Below are 9832 nucleotides of genomic sequence, written 5' to 3'. Positions count from 1 at the left end.
CGACATTCGCCGCCTCTCGCTTATGGCTACGAGCAGCCGGTGTCAGAGGACCCGTTTGCAACCGGCTATAAAGAGAACTACGGGTCTGGGGTGGCTAAAGGAGGGGATCGGTCAAAGGTCTGCCGGAAGCAGATAAGATCGGGAAGGTTGAGTGTGGGGATTGGAATCGGGATTTTAAGATTCGACATGAAGAGAAGTTACTAACTTGACAGAATAATTTTCAGCTGACTTTGAATAATCGAGGAAAATTCAGGAAATTGAAAGTAACTTTCAATAATTTCGTCTTGATTTATGCCCCAAAATATCTTAGAGTTAAACTTGCTTTCAAATTTGAAGGTCCACTTGGAAAAGTTACGTATGGAATTGGAGTTGAGGAATAATATGCTCTAAAATCTACCTGGTTCTCCATGGGGTGCTGATGCCAGCACTTTTCGTACGGCAGCTTTGGTCTTTGTTTTTTCTGCTGCTGAATATTGTTTTTCTGTTTGGTGCAAGTGCTAATGATCATGGAACTAATGCAAAGTTTAACGTTTCTATAAGAGTTATCAGTATAACTAAAGGGTGTTTTTTTTAGAGCTATAGAACTTTAAATTGCAATAAAATAACGATGGTTTATTCGATTGACATGAATTTTATTTATCCGCAAGATAATCTTGTGGCATTACATTTTAAATATGATTTCTGGAATATGACCGCCACGACTGGCTCGGATGAAGTCCAATCTGGACGTCCAATTTTCGATTACTTTTTCCAACATTTGTGGCCGTATATCGGCAATAACACGGCGAATGTTGTCTTCCACAGGGTCAAGGGTTTGTGGCTTATCCACATAGACCAATGACTTCACATAGCCCCACAGAAAGTAGTCTACCGGTGTCAAATCACAAGATCTTTGAGGCCAATTCACAGGTACAAAACATGAAATTAGGCGGTCACCAAACGTGTCTTTCAATAAATCGATTGTGGCACGAGCTGTGTGACATGTTGCGCCGTCTTGTTGGAACTACAGCTCCTGGACATCATGGTTGTTCAATTCAGGAATGAAAAAGTTAGTAATCATGGCTCTATACCGATCACCATTGACTGTAACGTTCTGGCCATCATCGTTTTTGAAGAAGTGCGGAACAATGATTCCACCAGCCCATAAAGCGCACCAAACAGTCAGTTTTTCTGGATGTAACGGTGTTTCGACATACACTTGAGGATTAGCTTCACTCCAAATGCGAGAGTTTTGTTTGTTGACGTAGCCATTCAACCAGAAGTGCGCTTCATCGCTAAACAAAATAAAATGGACTCAGTGCGCGATACGTATTCCGCACAGAACCATTATTTTCGAAATAAAATTGCACTATTTGCAAACGTTGTTCAGGCGTGAGTCTACTCATGATGAATTGCCAAACCAAACTGAGAATAAATAAATTTGACAGCTGTTAAATTGATCGCCATCTTGAACAGTAATGCCAACTTAAAGTTATATACCTCGAAAAAAAACACCCGGTATTAGATCAGCACCTTTATATTGGTTACTAGTACTATCACATATACTTTCGCCTCATATTCTTGGACATATTGCAGTCAAGAAATCTTGCGATACTCATTTCCAATTGTATCTCCCAAAAGCCTACTGGAACAGGCAGATTTAAGTCACGTAAACCTTAATGGAGTAACACGTAAACCTTAATGGAGTAATACTTTCCTTCAATTTAAAATAGTTGATCTTTCAGAGAAAGTTCCAGTGTTCAATCTTCTTAGGGAACTTTGGTGTACTTCAAATCGACTTAGGACTGACTGGTCTTGGTCGTTGCAAAAGTATGGTCTTCAAATGGCATTATTTTGAAAACCTATTATCTCAGTGTGGCGTAAAAGAAACCATGGATAACTTGGTGAGTGATTCTCCAATTTTTGAATTTCATGGTGGTTTTCAAGCTATCCATTCAGTTCCAGATTCTGTTTTAGAATGGGTCGTTATATTATAATGGAAACTATAACTACAAAAAGTTTCTCTCTCATCTTAATCACAGAAAAAATCGAATTTTGAGTTTCTATTCAGCTACGACAGAGTTTTTAAAATCGAATAATCAAACTAAGTGTCATACCTATTGATAGGTATGACAATTCGCATTGAAATAATAAAAAGTATGGTAATTCTAGGAAATACGTTCGAGGATCTTCAAGAGCACTAGAAAGGTTAATTCCCTGGCAATAACCTTAATCTTGAGTCGTAAAAGATAGACTTAATAACCGTCGTCTATCATATTGCAGATTAAATTGGCGACATTGTCACATTGCAATGAGAATGATTCTGTAGATTTCTGGGAGATGTTTGCACCTGACATGGTTCTTTACATAAATATTGAATAATTTAGGATAGAGTAAGCTTCTTGGATCGTTCGCAATACTTCAAATATGATTTATGACTTGTATAGGCAGATTCTTTGAAATATTCAGGAATATATAGAATCAGACTTTATTACACTAAGAAATTGAATTACATTTGAAACAAATTTATAGATCCTAGCTGTGTGTTGCTCGAACAGGTTGAAATAACGACTAGACAATGACTAAACATTCATAAGAAATCTGTGTCATCTATTGTTGTCTTATACGTTGGGCAGACAACATAGAATTTGGGACCTCGCTGCTACCTCCTCAGTCTAATAAGAAGAAAATCCTTTTTTAATCTCGAGTCATAACTAATATGAAAATTGAGGGCAGAGTGAGAAGATTTAGATTTTTGAAGGTTTTCTTGCAGCAGTCACCCAAAATCCTGACGGTTCATCTGAAAACTAAAATTTGTGCTGGCATGAGGGCAGCCTCCCCATAATAGATCCAAAGATTTCACATTTCATATAGGATCGCAGTAAATCGCTGTAAAAGAGTGGCTATTTGGGAGCGAATAAAAATAATCACTTCTTTCAATACCACAACTGAGAGGGATGCCAGACTCCTAAGACAATAAGGATTGAAACAACAATCTTATATGTTATCAGAGAGTCAGGGAGAAGAGAGTTCAATCATATAGTCTCTATCGATGTTATTACTTATTGAAGGTTGATATCTCGAAGGTTGGTACACGCAAATATTAGCTAATTACTTGTCGAATCCATTATCAACTATCAATTGAGTTGTGCGAATCTAGCGAAGCAATAGGCACAATTATCATGCTCTGCGTCTGTTCAGTCAATATTTGCGTTGATCAACGTTTCAGAAACTGTAGGATTGATTGTTTCCAAAGTGACATGAATACAGATAACTCAGGGGACCTACAACTTCAAAATAAAGACAGATCGCTGGTTATTGGCTTCAGCATTATATTGGAGAAACTAAATTGACTATATAAATTGTGTCTCAGAACCTATGGACCATAGTGATATGTGACACTAGAGGTAACATAAGAAGATTTTTTCAATAAACGAGTTATGTTAGTCGTTAGTCATGTAAGTCGTTATAGGGTGCTGAAAGTGAAGGAGGATGTTCAAAGACGCTGTTTATCAATAGATGGAAAATTTAAAATGGAGTCGAGAATAGTAATTTACGTAACAAGTCCGGAAAATAGGGTTTTTTTGGAAGAATAGACAAAATTCCAGGACGAGCGTAAGCGAGTCCTGGAAGTCCAAAAAAAAACATTTTCGGGCGTGTTGCGTACAATATTTTTTCGGCAACCATGTAAAATGACACTATCGCTGCTGCTTTCCATATTTTATTGCGATTGCGATCAAAAAACATGCAAATTTTTGACAACTAATTTCATATGAACTATCAGCCGTTATCTCGGTTGCTATAGATTCTATGATTCTTTTCCGGCCTAGTCCGGGAAGTACGTACTTTCCGGACTAGGCCGGGAAATGCTACTTTCTCAGAGAAAAAGCGTCCGGGAAGTGAGCACTTCCCGGACGGTTGCCGAAAAAAAAAATTCTTCAAAAGTTAGCTGGTTCTTCATGGGGTGCTGATGCACTTTTCGTACGGCAGCTTTGGTTTTGTTTTTTTCTGCTGCTGAATACTGTTGCTCTGTTTGGTCCAATAGTGCTAATGTTCATAAAATTGATGCACAGCTTAAAGTTTCTATGAGAATTATCAGTGGAACTATTAGATCTTCACTTTTAAATTTAATGGATTACCAGTGCCTCATATTCTTAGACAGGTCCCAGTCAAGAAATTTCGGGAAAAATTTCATTTCTACCCGAACTTATTTTCAATTGTTTTTTGCCTTCCAAATACTAGAACTGCTAGATTAATGTCACGTAAACCTTTATGATTAATATCATCCTTCAATTTAATGGAATTGACAAGGAAATTTGGTATTCGGAATGGAGTTCTTGTGATGCCTTCAATAAAAGTCTAATCCTTGATCCTTCAGAGAAAGTTCCAGGTATCAATCTCCCTAGCAAAATTTGGTGTATTTTAAGTACATGGACTGATCATGGTCCTTGAAAAAATATGCTCTTCAATGACATTCTGTTGAAAGCCCACTATGTCAGGCTTTAGGCATTTGAATTGAATATACTAAATGAAAAAGGAACTGCAACAGCCAGAAGGAGCTTGAATGTGGAGTTTGAATATAAAATTAATTTTGGTAAAACATATATAATATAGCAAGGAGTAAATGATTGAATTTGGAGAAAAAATCGTGAAGGTTTTTTCTTGTAAACAATTTTTGTTGCTCAAATATTGTAGTCGTTTTTTAGATTTTATAACAAACCAGCTGTTCGAGGAGATTCAAAGTCGATGTTTAGTTGTTGTTGAAATGCCTGGAGTACGTGTACGTGGAATTTATCGCCAGCTAAGTGAATTTGAAAGAGGTCGAATTATTGGTTTACAAGAAGCGGGGTTGTCATTTCGAGAAATCGCTAACCGTACTAACAGAAATTCAACAACTATTATGAGATATTGTCAAGCGTGGTTTGATAATGCTCAAAAATAAATGAAGTTCAAGATCGACGTCTAAGACTTATGGCCATTAGAAACCTATTTGTGACAACTCGATCTTTGGCTGATCAGTGGTTAGATGAACAAGGTCATCCTGTAACTGTCCGAACGGTTTACCGCCGATAAGATCTTTTGGACTGCAGCATTATCGACCCCATCTTGTGTTACCTATGACGGTTGAGCATCACCGACAACGATTACAGTGATGCAGAGAAAGACAACAATGGAATGGCATCAGGCCGTCTGTTCTGATAATCTCGATTCTCCTTGAGTGCACATGATGGCCGAAGAAGGGTTTGACGACGCCAGGGAGAAAGACGTGAATCTCAGTTTGATGTTGAGCGTCAAGTACACCGAACAGTAGGCGCTTTGGTATGAGGTGCTATTGCACATTAAAGTAGGTCACCTTCAGTCTTTATTCGAGGTAACATAAAAGCGCTGCGTTATCTTCAAGAAATAGTGGAACCATATGTTCTCCCTTACCTTAACCGGCTCGAGAATCTAATTTTTCAGAAAAATAATGCCCCACCTCATGTTGCCAGAGTCAACTTAAACTTTTTCGAAGCAACCCATGTTATTCTTTTGCCATGGTCGCCCAGATCCCTCGATCTTTAGCCCATAGAGCATGTTTGGGACATCATGGGTATGGAGCTTGGATATTTACACCAGCCCCCACGGACTTTGGCGACTCTGAGACATGAAGTAGAGGTAGCTTGGCATAGTGGCCCTCAAGAAAAAATAGACCATCTTATTGCATCAATGCCGAGACGTGTTGGAAAGTGTATAGATAATAGCAGTGGACAAACACATTATTAACAAATTGTTTTGAAAAAATTGTAAAGCCTTGGTTTTTTCTTCAAATTTCAATCATTCACTTCTTGCTATTCCATCTATGTTATAGGCAAAAAAACCTTCTGGGTGTTGCAGTTTCTTTGTCAGTTAGTATATATTAATATCAGCACGTGTGCCGAGCTGCGGTCAAAACCTATCAACTGAAAAAAGCAAACACGTCGTCGGTTCAAACCGCACGTCTTGGACCTGTAGTCCGTCCGCACCTCTTCCTCGTCCCCTCGGATTCGCCTTGTTAACTCCAGACCACGTTCATTCCCGCCTCTCACGCTGCTGTCGTTGTCCCGAGACCGACAAAAAAGAAGAGATAAGAGATCCCATTCACCCGGCCGTACTACGGGGCCACTACGAACGGCCCTCCTCTTGGGACCCAGTTGGAAAATCCTCGCCGGGGTTCGTGTTGACAAACATTAAAGCAACCTCCTGTCTAGAATCTAGGCTAGCGTTAACACGTTCCCGCTCTCCGAGTCATTTCCTCACTCTCCAGCTGGTCGGAAAACATCAGCTGAGCATATCATGACAGGATGAAATTTGGACGACGACGCGTTTCTTTTGAGGTTAGGAAACTGGAGGGTAGTTGTCGTGCAACAGGTTAGGTTGGTGTTTTTGGTGTCGGTTGGAAGATTGATGAGGTGCCCTTCCTTGTTGGCGATTCCTGGGTTTAGTGGATTTTTGGTGTCGTTGAGGATTTTGGGGTTTATCTGGACATATGTGTAAAAAGAATCCTTTTAACATCTTATATTGAATGATTTAGTTTACTTTTGTTTTTAATAAACCATCAAAATAGACATACATATTGGGGCAATTGAAAGTCCTGGGTCTGATGCACAGATGGCGGTGCTAGTATTAAATCCATATGATTTTTAGTTAGTACCAACCTTTGAGCGAAACGTGTCAAAATTTGACAGCAGTCCAACCGTTAGTTTGTGAGATATTGCGCTGTGAGTGTAGCTATTTTTGTTACTAGAGAAAAGATGGAAAAAAAAGAATTATGTGTGCTTTTTGAAGAGAAAAAATAAAATTGAAGCAAAATATTGGCTTAATGAAGAGTTTCCGGGGTCTGCACCAGGAAAATCAACCATCATTGATTGGTATGCTGACTTTAAACGTGGTGAAATGAGCACCGAAGACGGCGAACGCAGTGGACGCCCAAAAGAGGCTGTCACCGACGAAAAAATCAAAAAAGTTCAAGAAATAATTTGGAATGAACGTAAAGTGAAGTTGATCGAGATAGTAGACATAGTAGATAGTAGAGATAGTAGAGATAGTAGATTTCATCTGAACGTGTACATCATATCATTCACGAATATTCGAACATGAAAAAGCCGTGTGCAAAATGGGTGCCGCGCGAGCTCACAATCGATCAAAAGCAACAACGTGATAATGATTCTGAGCAGTGTTTGAAGCTGTTTAAGTGCAATAAACCTGAATTTTTGCGTCGATATGTGCTAATGGATGAAACATGGCTCCCAAATTTCACTCCGGAGTCCAATCGACAGTCAGCTGAGTGGACTGCAAACGATGAACCGAATCCAAACCGAGAAAAAAATAAGAGTCAGCTGGCAAGTCATGGCATCAGTATTCTGGGATGCGCAAGGTATAATATTCATTGATTACCTCCAAATAGGCCAGACCATCAACAGCGATTATTATATAAGGTTATTGAATTGTTTAAAGGATGATTTCGTTGAAAAACGGTCGCATTTGAAGAAAAAAAGGTGCTGCTTCATCAAGACAATGCGCCGTGTAACAAATCAATGGAAACAATGGCAAAATTGCATGAATTGGGCTTCGAATTGCTTCTGCATCCAGCGTATTCGCCAGACCAGGCCCCCAGCGACTTTTTTCTGTTTTCAAACCTCAGAAGAATTCCCGCTGGAAAGGAATTTGCACTGAGTGCAATTATCAAAGGTAATACCACGAGTGCTTCAAATTACACAGTTTCTTGAACTGGAGGTTCATAACCTTCAGGTTTATCTACTCTTTCGCCTGCAACACCTGGTTCAGAACCTCCTTTACCACTGTCTCCATGGAGGTCTAACAATTTGGAAAGATCAAATCTGGGCTTTTTCAACACCTTTACCTTACGTATAAATACATCATGTAAAGGATAGGTACCCTGGCACATCTTTTCAATATCTTTGGCGATTGAATCGGGTAGCAATTTGTTTACTACTTCTTTCAAATCACTGTGTCCTATATCACGGTTGATGATTTCAATCATCTTCTTGCGGATGGCTTTAATATTATCGATAATTTTTTTTTCCACGAAAACTTGTTTATTTGGCAGAAACATGAAAACAAACCGATTGATAAAATCACTCGTCCTAACGGACTCGTGATTTTATCTAAATTCGGTTTGTTTGAATGTTTTTACCTCAAATAAACAAGTTTGACTGAAGATAATAATAAATTATTTGATAAAATTTGAAGAACGAGTTGTATTTGAGAAGATTATTTTCTTCAACAATTTGAATTCGATATTTTATTGGCTGATGGCACTGAATCGGTTTGTGTTCATTTCTCAATAATGCACTTTAAGATGTCAATAATGACGAATTCAAAGTAAAATTTTGACATTTCAATGTTAACAAGGTATTATCGATGAGGAGCTAGTATTTTCAGTATAATCCCGAATGATTGGCTGGAAGTATGAATTGCTATTAGTTGAAATCACCAAAATGTAAGATTTTGATTTGTGAAAAAAATAATCAGTGTTATGTTGACATGATTGGGTGGTATTGAAATGACACAATATGACAGAATCTTATTGTTTGTTAGATCTGTCGAAATATTTTCATTATAACAAGTAGCAGCTACCCCAGTCAAGTCAATCATAAATCCTTCATTCGGAGATAGGCAAACTCGTCGCAGTCGACGCACAGAACGATCTGCGAACTCACAAACGGTTGTGGTAGTGTCAGCAATAGCCCACGGCCACCTCTGCACGTATCATGCAATAAAATTTTCTTTCATCCACTCGGACAAAGAGCGGAAAAGCCGAGTCTTCCGGATTTGAAAACTCGAATGAGGCGAGACTAACCCGTTCAACGTACCGGAAACGAGTCTACATGGGGCGTTTCCTTTCTGGAGCAGTAACGCACGTATTATCCTTTTCGAAGTTAAAGTGAACAATCGGCTCGTGAATGCCTTTCCGCTTATATGGAATACAAACTATAAAGACTACGGAATGGGGAGAATTTCCTTTCCATGCGGAAAATGTGATTACATTCAATCAGTGGACGGGGCTTTAGATACGAAATATTAAATAAACAAAGATGTTCTGTCGTGATGCTGAACTTTAGGGATATGGGTCCGGGAGTGATATCCTGTAGTTAACTAATTTCAGTTTTTTTGGGGACTAACGACTTGTTTTATTTGATCAAGTGTAGTGACTCTACATGGCCGAGAGGTGGCGTTGCTGGCTTTGCGTAACTTTCAAGCGGGGCATCGGTGGGTTCGTAAAGAATCCCCGAATATGTGCAGAGTTACCTCTTCACGATAGTGTGAGAGGGTGTGTCTTGGGCAGAGAGCGCTGGATAGCGCCAAACAAGAAAGGAGATTATACATAAATTTTATCTCAATGTATCGTGTGGCCTAAATTTTTTTTCTAGTGAAGGGATCTCAGAATCCCTTTGAGCTAGGGAAAACATCAATGGCACATTTTCGGGCTCGATTTTTGAGAGCCTAACCTATAAGAGGAAATTGGAAAATTGGCGTGAAATGAAATATTCTCATAACTTCTTTATTACTGGGTGCTATATAAACATGAAACACAAACATTCTACCGGCACCTTTTAAAGAAGAATTTATTGGTGTAATCATTTGTTTTTTATTGCAATGATTAGAGTAAATCACTGATTTGGGGCACAAAATGAGCAGATAACGCATATAAACTAGCGGCGCGTCACTTGAGTTCAGGAGAAGCCATGATACCGATATGCAGAAGTCACGAAATATCTCAGTGACAACATATTCGATCGAGTGGAGATTTTGCATGTAAACGTTAAACGGCGTTACATATTATTTTCAATTGAAAGCTTAAGTATTAAGGCTT

The 9832-nt window shown here is 38.8% G+C and overlaps 1 protein-coding gene across 1 annotated transcript; it reads right to left on the bottom strand.

The window, feature by feature from the left end:
- Window positions 1–7702: 7702 nt before the first annotated feature.
- LOC123680121 (40S ribosomal protein S3a-like) lies at window positions 7703–8024 on the bottom strand. The gene has a single exon (XM_045617828.1). It carries the CDS (start codon window positions 7997–7999, stop codon window positions 7709–7711), a length of 291 nt encoding a protein of 96 aa, XP_045473784.1. The 5' UTR covers window positions 8000–8024; the 3' UTR covers window positions 7703–7708.
- Between the last annotated feature and the right edge of the window lie 1808 nt (window positions 8025–9832).

Source organism: Harmonia axyridis, chromosome 5 (genome assembly GCF_914767665.1).
Source record: "Harmonia axyridis chromosome 5, icHarAxyr1.1, whole genome shotgun sequence".
Taxonomy (NCBI): Eukaryota; Metazoa; Arthropoda; class Insecta; order Coleoptera; family Coccinellidae; genus Harmonia; species Harmonia axyridis.
The sequence above is the reverse complement of the archived record's forward strand: the minus strand, read 5'-3'. Positions and strand labels throughout refer to the sequence as shown.